Source organism: Podarcis cretensis (genome assembly GCF_951804945.1).
Source record: "Podarcis cretensis genome assembly, chromosome: 7".
Taxonomy (NCBI): Eukaryota; Metazoa; Chordata; class Lepidosauria; order Squamata; family Lacertidae; genus Podarcis; species Podarcis cretensis.
This window is the reverse complement of record NC_137176.1, coordinates 90,824,902-90,839,429: the sequence shown is the minus strand read 5'-3', so window position 1 is coordinate 90,839,429 and position 14,528 is coordinate 90,824,902. Positions and strand designations below refer to the sequence as shown.

At 46.5% G+C, this 14,528-nt stretch overlaps 1 protein-coding gene across 1 annotated transcript in view; it reads right to left on the bottom strand.

Moving 5' to 3' along the window:
• RHPN1 (rhophilin Rho GTPase binding protein 1) overlaps nt 1-14,528 on the bottom strand; it is a 62,374-nt gene that overhangs the window by 19,526 nt on the left and 28,320 nt on the right. Inside the window, exons 4-8 of the mRNA XM_079984313.1 lie at nt 11,716-11,791; nt 10,091-10,168; nt 8,118-8,242; nt 4,590-4,756; nt 2,919-3,106 (exon numbers count right to left, since the gene is read on the bottom strand). Of these exons, the coding sequence (XP_079840439.1) occupies nt 2,919-3,106; nt 4,590-4,756; nt 8,118-8,242; nt 10,091-10,168; nt 11,716-11,791 (634 nt within the window). The remainder of the gene's footprint in view (nt 1-2,918; nt 3,107-4,589; nt 4,757-8,117; nt 8,243-10,090; nt 10,169-11,715; nt 11,792-14,528) is intronic.

Sequence of the window (14,528 nt, the reverse complement as noted above, 5' to 3'; positions counted from 1 at the left end):
TTAGTTTTGTTTCCTTTGTTTTCTTTCCCTTTTTCTTTTCTGTTTTTTTTTTTTTGTATGTTTGGTTGTTGTTTTTTTTGGTATAGTATTATTTTGGATTCAATGTTTGCAATTTTTGTTATGATTCTGCACTGGAAAAAAGAAAGAAAGAAAGAAATTTGTTTGCAGGCAGGTTCTGCAAGAACAAGTGCCCGCCGTCATATGTCTGCAGGGAGGTTATGCAGCGATGAGCAGCAATTGCAATTTGTTAGCAGCCATTTGGCCATGTCTCTCTGTTGCAATTTGCCTTCACGGAGGTTACACATCAATGAGTGCCCATCATAGTTTGTTGGCGAGAGAATATATGACAAGGAGCACCCACTGTAATTTGTTTGACGAGATATATACCACAATGACGATTCTCTCCTTTACGACCTCTTAAGTGATAATGTAATTTGCAATTTATCATTGATTTGTAGGAGAAAACTGAACTTGATAGGGCTTAATCTAACTGACTTTGAAAATTCTGACCCCTAAGATATTTGGGAAATCATCAGGAAGAATCTTACAGAAAAAAGTGTTCTCTCCACTCTCGAAGTTGCAAAACACAGCACTTGCTCTCCTCTCTATTGAAATCTCCCTTTGTGTAGAGATTTTCAAAAGGGATACATGACAAATCTGAAGAATCATGAATTGTGCAGGCTGTTTATGTTAGCCAGATTTAATATGTTTCCCTCAATGATAGTAAGAGGAAGATATTTAGCTCTCCCAGAATCAGAGCGTCTCTGTAAATGAAGTAAATAGGAATCTAATACTTTGGAGCATAATTTCTTTTCTTGTGATTTTGGCATTTATGCCATTATTAGAGGCCTTACAATAGGCTCAATTCTATGCCACCAACGGTTCAGGACCTGCTTTCGGACAGGAATGATTAAATTACTTTAATAGTGGCTGAATTTTTGAGTGTTGTCCATGTAGAAAGACAGGGCCATTATAAAGAGATTTAGTGGTTCTTAATTGATTGGTGATGTGGTAATGTTGTATTGTATTATTTCTGCAAACTGATTTTCTCTGGAGTTGTAGATCTGACTGGGACAAACCTTGTTATGTTGAGCTCGTATTTTGCACAACTTGTATACAGTGTCTGTTTGATAATGTGTGGTTTGCTATGCCTAATAGATATTTGATTTGATTTGATTTACCACAATGACAGTTCACTGTAATTTGCTTGCAGGGTATGTCTTCCCCAACTTTCCAAGCCACAAAAGTCCCTGACCTCTCCAAAGGCTGCTGTGGAGGCCAGAACCAGTCCGGGAAGCTGCTGAGTCACTTCTGTGCTCCGTGAATCACATCCTAACCCTGTCACAGCTCATACGATGCTAGTTTTGCTTTCCAAACACAGAATCCAAGCCGAACTTTCTGGGCACGGATTGGAACGTCCTGGAAGGGTTGAGGGGTGTGTGACTGGCTGGCTAGAACTCTGAAGAGGAACCAACCCACGCTGCAACACTTTGTTGCAGTTGCAGCTTGCAATGTTTAACGAATGCATTTATCAAACTTTTTTTTTTCCTGGGTGTCCTTTCACCCCTAAAGGAAAGTCACCAGCGAGGCAGTATCAAGAAGTACTATCTAACTGGGACAGAATTTTAACTTTGAAACCCGGATCCCTCTCTTCCGGGCTCAAAACTTTACCTATCAACTGGCAGTTTCTTTTGATCTTTATCTAAAGACGCGTTTATCTAAAAGATGTCTAATTCAAGAGCCACACTTCTGAAAAGAATATATTTTAAAGCTGGGAAAGCAGGTGTATGTGAATTCATTCATCAGACGGAACAGAAGTTATTTTGGAAATTGCTGGACCTCTTTGTTACCGTAGTAAAAAGGTAAAGGGAGCCCTGACCATTAGGTCCAGTCGTGGCCGACTCTGGGGTTGCGGTGCTCATCTCACTTTATTGGCCGAGGGAGCTGGCATACAGCTTCCGGGTCATGTGGCCAGCATGACTAAGCCGCTTCTGGCGAACTAGAGCAGCGCACGGAAACGCCGTTTACATTCCCGCTGGAGCAGTACCTATTTATCTACTTGCACTTTGACGTGCTTTCGAACTGCTAGGTTGGCAGGAGCAGGGACGGAGCAACGGGAGCACACCCCGTCGCAGGGATTCGAACCGCCGACCTTCTGATCGGCAAGTCCTAGGCTCTGTGGTTTAACCCACAGCGCTACCCGTGTCCCAATAGGTTACTATTATTTATTAAATTTATATACCAATCTTCTTTGGAAGATCAAGGGGCGGTTGACAATACAGTCATATCTCGGGTTGAAGAAGCTTTGACATGTTTTCAAACTGCTAGGTTGGCAGGAGCAGGGACCGAGCAACGGGAGCTCACCCTGTTGCGGGGATTCAAACCGCCGACCTTCTGATCAGCAAGCCCTAGGCGCTGTGGTTTAACCCACAGCGCAACCCGCGTCCCTTTGTTACCGTAGCAGTCATCTAAGTATTGTGGCACAGCAATTCAGTAACTTTATTTTCCATCCACTTTTGCCATTTGTGCTTGTACCAGCTTCTGAAACAAAGTCTTAGCCGAGAAAAACAAAAGAAAAGAAGAAGTACTATCTCAAAGCAGGGGTTTAGTTTAAAGGGTTCTATGCATGAATGAAAACATGCATCCCCAAACCCCGGGAACTGCTCTGTGTTTGCAGATCAAGGGCATGCTCCGCACTCCCAGAGCCCATGTGCAAGGCAAGAGACCTTAAATGTTCTTTCCACACCAAGTACCCCAGGCAAACCTAGCATGGAAAGAGCTTTTCAGCTCCCCCAAATGCTGGAAATGGAAATCCCTGGCCGTTGTCCCCCTCCACAAACTGCCTTAGATTCTAGCCCATTTGTTGTGCCCTTTCTAACGCCAGCTCCCCTCGAGAGGCACGCGCACAGATTCTGTACCCTGGCGGCTTCCTGGGCGAGCTGCAGGCAGGCGAGGAAGTCGCTCTGGGCCCCGAGCAGGATGACCTTCTCGAAGACGCATTCTTGCACCTGGGCGATCATCAGGCGCACCAGCATGTTCAGAGAGGCTGCGCTCATGTCCAGGCTGGGGGCGTTGGAGAAGTTCTCTTTCAGGTAGTTGAAGGCACCTGCAAGAGGGGGAGGCGAGAAAGAGCAACATCCCCGAAGTGAGATGGGAAGGCTGGATTCGCTCTTCTGCTAAGCGCTCAGCACGGGTAAAGGCTGTAGCTCCGATCTAAAGACCCAGGAGCAAAAAAGATGCCAATTCTGAAACTGTGCCCTAAATGTTTCTGACATACAGTGGTGCCTTGCAAGACGAAATAATCCGTTCCGCGAGTCTCTTCGTTTTGCGGTTTTTTCATCTTGCGAAGCAAGCCCATTAGCGGCTTAGCGGATCAGCGGCTTAGCGGATCAGCTGTTAAGCGGCTTAGCGGCTTAGCGGATCAGCTGATAAGCGGTTTAGCGGCTTAGAAAAAGGGGGGGAAAGGAAAAAAACCCCGCAGGAACTCGCAAGACATTTTCGTCTTGCGAAGCAAGCCCATAGGAAATTCGTTTTGTGAAGCACCTCCAAAACGGAAAACCCTTTCATCTTGCAAGGCATTCGTCTTGCTGGACACCACTGTACCTGCAGCTGCCAAGATGGGGCTGCCCCACTTAGAACCATAAGTAACCAAACAATTAAACTCCTGTGTTGCAAACAATATATCAGTAATATCCAAGGCAACACGATGACCAAGTACAAGAATGCAATATCAATATAAACTCTTTATATAATCTATACAGAGCATTGAACAGTATGAAATATATGAAATGCACTCTCTGCAAAACCAAATAAACAGAAAGTCTCTGGAAGTCACAAAATATGCACTCTTGATGGATTCTCTTGAAAACATGGAACCAAATGAAAGTCTTATAAGTCTCTGAAAGTCTTTGTAGACTATGCAAATCTCTGAAAGAGTGAATATTCACTACGTCTGTTTGCGGACTACTTCGGCAGCGTTGGACGTCATAAAACAAAGCTTTATGGCTTGTTTTCATCAGGTAAGAATCTGACCCATTGCTTCTTTCAGAGACTTGCATAGTCTACAAAGACTATGCATAGATAACAGGATACCTGATGCATTGTAATACTTATTTCCACTATCGGCAAATGTTAACCTCCACTATTCTCCCCAAAAAGAAAAGAAAGATTGACCACCGGACCTCAGCTCAATTTGTGTCAAGGGTCGTAAAGACTTAATAGGTTTTCTTTCTGTTTGTGCCACAAATAGCGATAGCCCAGCAGTGGTTAAAAATGGGCAGAAAAATCCACAGATCTATGTGGCTGTATCAGAAAGACTTAGCTACCACAGAAGGGCTGTATGAGCAACTTTAGAAAAAGACACATTTCGACGTAGTATGACATTTATTTCTGGAAGAGATTTCCCATTGCTCGCCACCCAAACAGATTTTTGGAGATGCTATCCAAGTATTTGATTTGTCTAAAGCCGAAATAAGGGCACTCCTGTAATTTTCACTTGCGGCAAGTATGCAACCATTTAATGTTTATTCGTTGATAAAAGAGTATATATATTTGTAGTGGAAAGGGGGGGGGCAGAGAATCTGACGTACCAGACGCCTTCTGGAAAGCCTCGATGGCGCAGTCCACACCTTGCAAGGTGGTACGGTCCTGCCGAGCGCCGATCTGGGTGTGCAGGGCGCCGATATTGAAAAGCACGCTCCCTTTTTCGAAGGCCAAAGCCCGCTGGTGGGAAGGCACGCCCGTTAAGGAGTCATACCTAGAAGCGGCGAGACGAGGAACTCTGTGAAACCGGAGAAGTTTGGGCAGGAGTAGCAACCTGGGAGCCCCCGGGAGTTGCTGGACTACAACTCCCATCATCCCTGAACGTTGGGCCATTCTGGCAGCAGGGGTTGATGGGAGTTGGAGTCCAACCACCTCTGGAGGGCCACAGCCCCCCCCCCCCAGCAAAAATGTTGGGTGGAAGAAAAGAGATGCCATACAGGGCTTCTCTGGGTGACACTTTATTCCGCATTCAACCTGATTTGCTTGCACAATGCTTATGCAACTGTCAGACTACATCCTGCCTTTATTACACATTTGTTATGATTTGGCTATGCACTGTTTATTCATCCTGATTTGCTAGTGCTTCTGCTCCCATTCTAACACGACTCATTGCTTTTCCCAGTAACCTTCCTAACCACACAAACACACAAATTGGGGTGTGTGTGTGCGCGCGCATTTGTTGCATCAGTGCTGTTTTTTGAGAAAAAGAGGTGCGGAGCTCCCTTGTTCTCTTACACAGTCGTATCTTGGAAGCTGAACAGAATCCGTTCCGAAAGTCCGTTCGACTTCCAAAATGTTCGCAAACCAAAGCACGGCTTCTGATTGGCCGCAGGAAGCTCCTGCAGCCAATCAGAAGTCCCGTCGGACGTTCAGGCTCCAAAGAACATTCGCAAACCAGATCACTCACTTCTGGGTTTGTGGCATTCAGGAGCCAAACATCTGAGGCGTTTGGGAGCCAAAGTACGACTGTAATGGCAATGGCGCCCACCTGAGAGTGGCTGGAACTGAGTTCCGGTTGAAAAAAGGCCCTGTGTTCCACTGGGGGCAGAATGTTTTAATCCACCTGAAATTCCAGCAAGCACTTGAACCATAGCTGTCAGTTAGTGGCCCTTATTCTGATTGCCCCTGCTATGAACCTAGCAACCTTTGCTGTTATCTGCTCATTTTGATCTGATAGAAGAAAGGACATTGTGGCAGTGGTTGAGCACCCTGGGATGGTTAGTACGAGTTGGGTGATTATCTCGTTCCTCAGGTTTTTGTAGAGAGCGCAAGACAGGAGGACGTGGGCCGCTGTTTTGGTGCTACCATCTCCACAGGGGCAAAGGCGTTTCTCAGGCGGGGTCTTCAGTAGAAGTATGGACTTGGCAAAGAACTCTTAACTTCTGGCTCCACCTAAACTTAAATCCCTAGTACAGTGGTACCTCTGGTTGCGAACAGGATCCGTTCCGGAGGCCCGTTCGCAACCTGAGCAGAACGCAACCTGCATCTGCGTGTTCACGGCTTGCGATTCACCACTTCTATGCATGCGCAAGTGGCGAAACCTGGAAGTAACCCTTTCTTGTACTTCCGGGTCGCCGCAGGACGTAACCTGAAAGAACGTAACATGAAGCGGATGTAACATGAGTTACCACTGTGCTTCAAGACTTCCATAAAAGTGCCTGGCTTAAAACTGTCTATCAAAACCTTCACTCTTATGGCCTATCCCCACAACGCCTACTCACTATGGGCCGCACTAAAGCAAACAGTCTAACTGGTCAACGTCTAAAAGATATCGAGCATCAGAACAACCTGGCAACTATAAGGAAATTCTGCCCTTGGTATGTTCAGTTTCCACCTCTCCATTTTGATTCTCTGGCCACATATCTGCACAAACCTATTACAGTGGTGCCTCACAAGACGAAATTAATCCGTTCTGTGAGGCTCTTCGTATAGCCGTTTTTTCGTCTTGCGAAGCAAGCCCATTGACAGCTTAGCGGATTAGCGCTATTAGCGGTTTAGCGGCTTTTAGCGGATCAGCTGATAAGCGGCTTAGGGCTTAGGAAAAGGGGGGGGGAGGGAAAAAACCCCGCAGGAACTCGCAAGACATTTTCGTCTTGCGAAGCAAGCCCATAGGGAAATTCATTTTGTGAAGTGCCTCCAAAACGGAAAACCCTTTCGTCTAGCGGGTTTTCTGTCTTGCGAGGCGTTCGTCTTGCGGGGCACCACTGTATCCCAAAATACAGACGTGCTTTCACACTTGAACCATAGAATTGTAGGGTTGGAATGCCCCCCCCCCCGAGGGTCATCTAATGCAAACCTCTGCAATGCAGGAATCTCAGCTAAAGCATCCAGGACAGAGGGGCTTCCAATCTCTACTCAAACACCTCCAAGGAAGGAGAGCCCACAACCCCCCAAAGGAGTCCGTACAAACAGCTCTTACCCTCCCCCCAAATCCCGATGGACAGTCTTGCGGCATTAGATAACTGACTCTTGCTGCTTTGAGACGAAACATTAAAAGGTAAAGGTAAAGGTACCCCTGCCCGTACGGGCCAGTCTTGACAGACTCTGGGGTTGTGCGCCCATCTCACTTAAGAGGCCAGGGGCCAGCGCTGTCCGGAGACACTTCCGGGTCACGTGGCCAGCGTGACATCGCTGCTCTGGCCAGAGCCAGAGCCAGAGCCAGAGCCGCACACGGAAACGCCGTTTACCTTCCCGCTGGTAAGCGGTCCCTATTTATCTACTTGCACCCGGAGGTGCTTTCGAACTGCTAGGTTGGCAGGCGCTGGGACCGAGCAGCGGGAGCGCACCCTGCCGCAGGGATTCGAACCGCCGACCTTTCGATCGGCAAGTCCTAGGCGCTGAGGCTTTAACCCACAGCGCCACCTGGGGCCCGAGACGAAACATTAGCAGTACTGAATAATAAAGTATGCTGATCATACAGACAAACACCTGTTGTTTGCCTTCAACTTTAATATTCCTTGGAGTTTTAAAGCAGAGGTTGGACGGCCACTCGCCAGGGAATCTTTGGCTGCGATTCCTACACTGCAGGTGGGGGGGGGGTTGGAATAGAGGACCTTTGGGTGTCCCTTCGAGCTGCACAATTTTATGATTCTAGGAGCTCGGATCACGTTTCTAAGCACGGGGGCCCTGTTCCCAAGGCAATCGCTGCAGGGGGACTGAAATATACTCAGAGTCACAAAGTGATTTCATGCTCTTTATTCAGCTCATAGTGGTGAGGAGGAATGAATGAATGTCCCCTCAAAGTATCTGCTTTATATACATTATTTACACAATGGGCTGCACATGATTGGCTAATTCAGGAATTCTACTGCAAGCCTATCAGGTTGTGGATTCACTTCTATCTGGAGCCTGATTGGGTGGTTCCTGCCAACCAATCATACTGCTGCATTGTTCTAGGACCAATCAGACTGCTGCATTCTGAATCCTATTGTTCTAGGACCAATCAGACTGCTGCAGTTTGGATCCTATTCAACTCAGTACATAACAGGGATTTGGCTGGGCCGGACCAGGCTTGCCCACCCCGCACCCCCGGCCAGGTTTTCCCTGCCCACTCAGCAAGGAGAGGCCCGACTGACCAGTGGAAGAAAATCCCCAGGTTCTTGTTGGGAGGGAAGAAGCGGTTGTCCAGGAAGTACAGCTGGCTGTAGTATTCCATGAGCAGTTCCAGGCCTGCCTCGTTCCGGCTGGGGGTGCGCATGGCCTGGAAAGAAGAGGGAAGGGGAGGGGAAAGGAGGGAGGGAGAGAGAGAGAGAGAGGGAAACCTGGTCAGTGCAGGCAATACTAAGCTAAGTGGAGCCACGGTCTGACTCGGAGCAAGGCAGCTGCCTACATACATATCAGATCCATGAGGACCAGAGCCTTGCTTTTTATATTTAGGAGAGGGGGCCATGAGGTCATAAATACACTCTTCACTGGCTGAGGGATAAGCAGCTGATCGTAGAATCCCAAGCAGGTAGTAACAATAATGTAGTCGTTTTTCCACAGCGACGTCATTTTTGGGAGGGTTCACGTCACATGCGTGAACTTGTGCCAAACCAATCAGCAACCCTGCAAGGCAGGGAGTTCAGGGATATTTTTGAAAGATAATTTCATAAGTTGTGTGTCATTGCCTCTCAGTTTGCATTGCATATGCTCTTGGACCCGGGTGCAAGGCAGGCAGGTGCAGACGAGGGCTGGGCAATATCAGCTTTCCAGCATCGCAGTATATCAACCAGCCAAACATCGCGGTCTTGCAATATACCGTGAAATGGAAAACACAAGCTGCTGTGGCCTCAAGCCTGCAAACTGCCAGGTGAAATTGCTGCAGCTCTAACCGCGGGAGCAGAGGCCATTTTACCCCCCAACCTAGCGGGCTGGGACAACATAGCTTGTTTGTACGGCTCAGCTGGGGCACGGGAGGGCTCCACATCCCCAACAGAGCCAGCGCCGGGCTGGGGGATCCTTTAACTGCTCAACTGAGGAAAGCGGCAACCACATACTCCTCAGCCGAGAAGTTAAAAGATGCAGAGGGAGAAACAAGCTGTATCAGCGCCTCCCAATTTAGCTTTCTTCTTCCTCTGCAAAGTACAGTGGAACCTCTGCTTACGGACATAATCCATTCCGGTGGTCTGTCCACTGGTCGAAACAGATGCTAGAAGAGGCGTACAGTGCGCGTGCGCGGTCAGCAGCAGTGTGCTTCAGTGCATGCGCAGAAGCAGCTTCCACGCATATCGCAGCAAACATGATGTTTACTTCCGGGTTTGCCGTGGACGCAACTTGGAACATCTGCGAGACGAGGCATATGTAAGTTGAGGTTCCACTGTATGAGGGCAGACTGGGATGGCGGTTTCACTCAGCGACGAATCACTTGTGAACCTGCCACCGCTCTCAAGACCTTCTGCTACAAACGCTCAATGGAGGAAGTCGCTAGCAGAGGGACTCAGGAGCGGCGGCAGCTTCACCAGCGATACACCTCTGAGTGAAGCCGGCATCACGGTCTGCTCCTCATACCCGTCCTGGGCGATATATTGATATATCACCCAGGCCTAGTGTAGAAAAGTTAAGGATGCGGCAGTAAACACCTCCGTTTGGCGCTTCATCCTAATAATAATAATTTTATTATTTATACCCCACCCATTTGGCTGGGTTTCCACAACCACTCTGGGCAGCTCCCAGCAGAATATCAAAAACACGATAAAACATCAGACATTAAACACTTCCCTAATCAGGGCTGCCTTTAGAAAAGTCAGATAATTGTTTATTTCCTTGACATCTGATGGGAGGGCGTTCCACAGGGCGGGAGCCACCACTGAGAAGGCCCTCTGCCTGGTTCCCTGCAACCTCACTTCTCGCTGTGAGGGAACCGCCAGAAGGCCCTTGGCGCTGGACCTCTGGGGGCTGAATGATGGGGGTGGAGATGCTCCTTCAGGTCTACTGGTCTGAGACCGTTTAGGGCTTTGAAGTTCAGCACCAACACTTTGAACTGTGCTCGGAAATGTACTGGGAGCCTAAGGACAATCAGGGACCCAGAGCACAGCAGGCTATTTCTCGAGAGCAAAGCTGCACTCACCTGCCGCAGCTCCACGAGGTCTTTGATCTCACTTTCGTACAAGGCACCGTCCTCGCCATAGTGCTCCCAGATCATCTCCTGGAAGGGCAGGAACAGAAAACAAGAAGAGGTTGCTCTGGCAGCTGCTGATCTTCCTAAAGACAGTTTCTATACGGATCCCATACATTTCCACCCTTAAGAATGTAAGAGGACCCTCCTGGATCAGGCCAATGGCCCATCAAGTCCAGCATCCTGTTCTCGCGGTGGCCAACCAGATAATAATAATAATTAATAATAATAATTAAATAATAATAATAATAATAATAATAATAATAATTTATTCATTTATACCCTGCCCATCTGGCTGGGTTTCCCCAGCCACTCTGGGCGGCTTCCAAGAAAATATTAAAATACAATGGTCTGGTTAAACATTAAAAGCTTCCCTAAACAGGGCTGCCTTCAGATGTCTTCTAAAAGTCTGGTAAATAAATAGATACCCATTTTGGGAAACCTGCAAGCAGGTTTCGCACGCAAGGGCAACTCTTCCTTTCTGTGGTTTCCAAAAACCGGGATTCAGAAAAATCGCTGCCTCAGACCCTGGAGGCAGAACATAACCACAGTGGCTAGGAGCCATCGATAGCCGTCTCGTCCTCCACAAACTCGCCTGATCCTCTTTTAAAGCCATCCAAATCATCACTGCCTCCCGTGGGAGTGAAATTCACAATATGCTACGCGTAGAATTTTGCTTGCTAAATGCCACCCGCCTCCACAAAACAACGACGAATTAACCTTGATCTAGCCTACTGCACAAATGCAAGGTTTAAATCCACTGTGTTTTCCCGTGCAGCGGCCTGGCTGAAAAAGCTGCCCTGCCCCGATGAGCATGCATGCACAAGAAGGAGTCTTCAGACAGGGGGACCCTGGGCTTCTTAAGAAGCGTGAGTCCCCCAAAACCAGTGTCCCTGTGCTTAACTCTCCGAAAAAAAGGGACGCAGGTGGTGCTGTGGGTTAAACCACAGAGCCTAGGACTTACTGATCAGAAGGTCGGTGGTTCGAATCTCCGCGACAGGGTGAGCTCCTGCCAACCTAGCAGTTCGAAAGCACACCAGCGCAAGTAGATAAAGAGGTACCGCTCCGGTGGGAAGGTAAATGGCGTTTCTGTGCGCTGCTCTGGTTCGCCAGAAGCGGCTTAGTCATGCTGGCCACATGACCCGGAAGCTGTACACCAGCTCCCTCGGCCAGTAAAGTGAGATGAGCGCCGCAACCCCAGAATCGGCCACAACTGGACCTAATGGTCAGGGGTCCCTTTACCTTTACTAGCCTACTGCACAAATGCAAGGTTTAAATCCACTGTGTTTTGCCTCAGATTCCCCTGCAGCGGCCTGGCTGAAAAAGATGCTCTGCCCCGATGAGCATGCATGCACATGAAGGAGTCTTCAGACAGGGGGACCCTGGGCTTCTTATGAAGCGTGAGCCCCCCAAACCCAATGTCTCCATTTCCCTGTGCTTAACTCTGCGAAGCCGGCCTTCGGAAGGCAGAATCGTCCCAGACTCCGATTGGCAGAAGACTCTCCTACCCAGAGTGGCTGGGGAAACTCAGCCAGATGGGCGGGGTATAAATAATAAATTATTATATGTTATTATACCTTCAGGGGTTCTGCCCAGTCCAGCTCCTTGGTCTCTTTGAGCCCCAGCGGGACCATGGGAACACTGATGGAGTCACTAGGAGAGAGAAACAGATCACACGTCAGGGGCAAGACATTTGCAAGGATGGAAGTGCAAGGATGGATAATATACAAATGGAAGAATGGGAAAAAATTATGGAAAGAAGGTTTAAGATTCACTGCATGTACAACTGTAAAAGAAAATGTGATGAAAATGATGCATCGATGGTATGTAACTCCGGTAAAATTAGCAAAAATGTATAAGATAAGTAATAAATGTTGGAAATGTAAAGAAAAAGAAGGTACTTTCTATCACATGTGGTGGGAATGTAAGAAAGTAAAAAGCTTTTGGGAAATGATTTATAATGAACTGAAGAAAATGTTGAAATATACATTTGTTAAGAAACCAGAAGCATTTTTATTAGGCATTACAGGTAACGAGATAAATAAGAAAGAAAAGAAGTTATTTTTGTATGCAGTGACAGCAGCAAGAATATTGATGGCCCAGAAATGGAAACAAGAGGAGCTACCTACGTTAAAAGAATGGAGAACAAAAATGATAGATTACGCAGAATTGGACAGAATGACAGGAAGGATCTGAAACCGACAAGATCAAAGATTCACAGAAGACTGGGAAAAATTTATTGACTATTTGCAAAAATTAAGTGATAATCAGATTACGTTTGTAAGTTTTAATGAAGCATTGTGATGGGAAATAAGCATTAAAAGAGGGTGAAGTTTTACAGTAATAATATAAACAACAAAATAGAAATGTGTTTAAAGTTAAAATATGAAGGATTTACAGACAAGTTGAGGGAAGTCGAAAAAAGAGAAATAAGATGTAATTAAGATGTATGGAGTGTATAATTTTGTTTTGTACTTGAAAATTAAGAAAAAATATATATTTTAAAAAAGGAAGTGTAAGGATGAAACTTTTTCATCTTGAATCTAGTTCCCCGCATTTCTTTTTTTTATAATATTTTTTTTAAGATCATTTTTTAAAAAATTGTTAAATCATTTTAATTAAATTTCCAATAAAAAAATCCAATTAGCATATCAAATCATAATCCATAATCCCCAAACTTGGCTCTATGGGTGACTCTGAGTCAACTCCCTGGGATAGTTTATTGTTGCACATTGTTTCTAAATTGATTGTTATACATTGTTTTAATTGTCTGTTTTAACCATATTTGCACATCAGTTTCTAATGTTGTGAGTGTCATCTATTTCAGAGGCTTCTACTCTGCACCCTCTTATAGTTGTTTTATCTGCATGTCTTTTAGTTCTTACGCTCTTACAGTTATTTTAGCTGCATGTTTTTATTTGTTTGGAGGTTTTTAAGCAGAGGTTGGGTGACTACCTGCCAATGATTCTTTGGCCGTGATCCCTGTGACTGCAGGCGGGTTGGACTAGATGACCCTCGGGACCCTTCCACAACTCCACAGTAAATGCAATTATTTACACCTTGGCGTCAGCTCAGGTTTGATACTGCAATTGTTCAGTGGCTTGTCAGAGTACCATTTCTATTTATTGCTGCTGCGTAATAGAATATAGATTTACTGAATGAATTAATGAGGAGCCCAGGATGCTGAGAATACGTAGCAAACTTTCCTCTCTCACAGGGTGAAAAAAGAGAGAGCTCCTCTTGCAGATCTTAAATAGAGACTTCAGACTGAAGAGGCAGGAGAGGAAGTGCTGGGTGATAAATCAAAGAGGGAGTATAATTCAAGCTTGAAACGTTTGACTCAGCATCAGCGAGGGTCATCTCTTTCTGCAAGCCTAAAAATGAAGGAAAATTGCTTTGCAGAGGCAAAGGACCAGCCCTTAAGATGAGGAAGTTGGGGCAGCGATTCTTTCAAAGTAATTAAGTTGCTTTAAACCTGCGCAAAGGACTAGCTTCTTTTAATAATAATAGTAATAAAGCCAGCAGTGATTTTTTTAAAAAAGCAAAACCAGCTTTGCAAATGGCAAGGGACTAAGGGAAAGATGCAGCCAGAACCTCCAGGTTTCCATACAAAAAAAAAATAGCTTCCTGTGTGGTCTAATTTATTTATTACAGTTGTATTCCATATTTTTATCCAAGGAGCTCAAGGTGATGTATAATAATAATAATAATAATAATAATAATAATAATAATTTATTATTTATACCCCGCCCATCTGGCTGAGTTTCCTCAGCCACTCTGGGCGGCTTCCAATCAAGTGTTAAAAACAATACAGCGTTAAATATTAAAAACTTCCCTAAACAGGGCTGCCTTCAGATGTCTTTTAAAGAGAAGATAGCTGCTTATTTCCTTCACATGTGGAGGGAGGGTGTTCCACAGGGCAGGCACCACTACTGAGAAGGCCCTCTGCCTGGTTCCCTGTAACCTCACTTCTCACAGCGAGGGAACCACCAGAAGGCCCTCAGCGCTGGACCTCAGTGTTTGGGCTGGATGATGGGGGTGGAAACGCTCTTTCAGGTATACTGGACCGAGGCTGTTTAGGGCTTTAAAGGTCAGCACCAACACTTGTGCTCAGAAACATACTGGGAGCCAATGTAGGTCTTTCAGGACCGGTGTTATGTGGTCTCGGCGGCCGCTCCCAGTCACCAGTCTAGCTGCTGCATTCTGGATTAATTGCAGTTTCCGGGTCACCTTCAAAGGTAGCCCCACGTGGAGCGCATTGCAGTAGTCCAAGCGGGAGATAACCAGAGCATGCACCACTCTGGGGAGACAGTCCGCGGGCAGGGAGGGTCTCATCCTGCGTACCAGATGGAGCTGGTAGACAGCTGCCCTGGACACAGAATTGACCTGC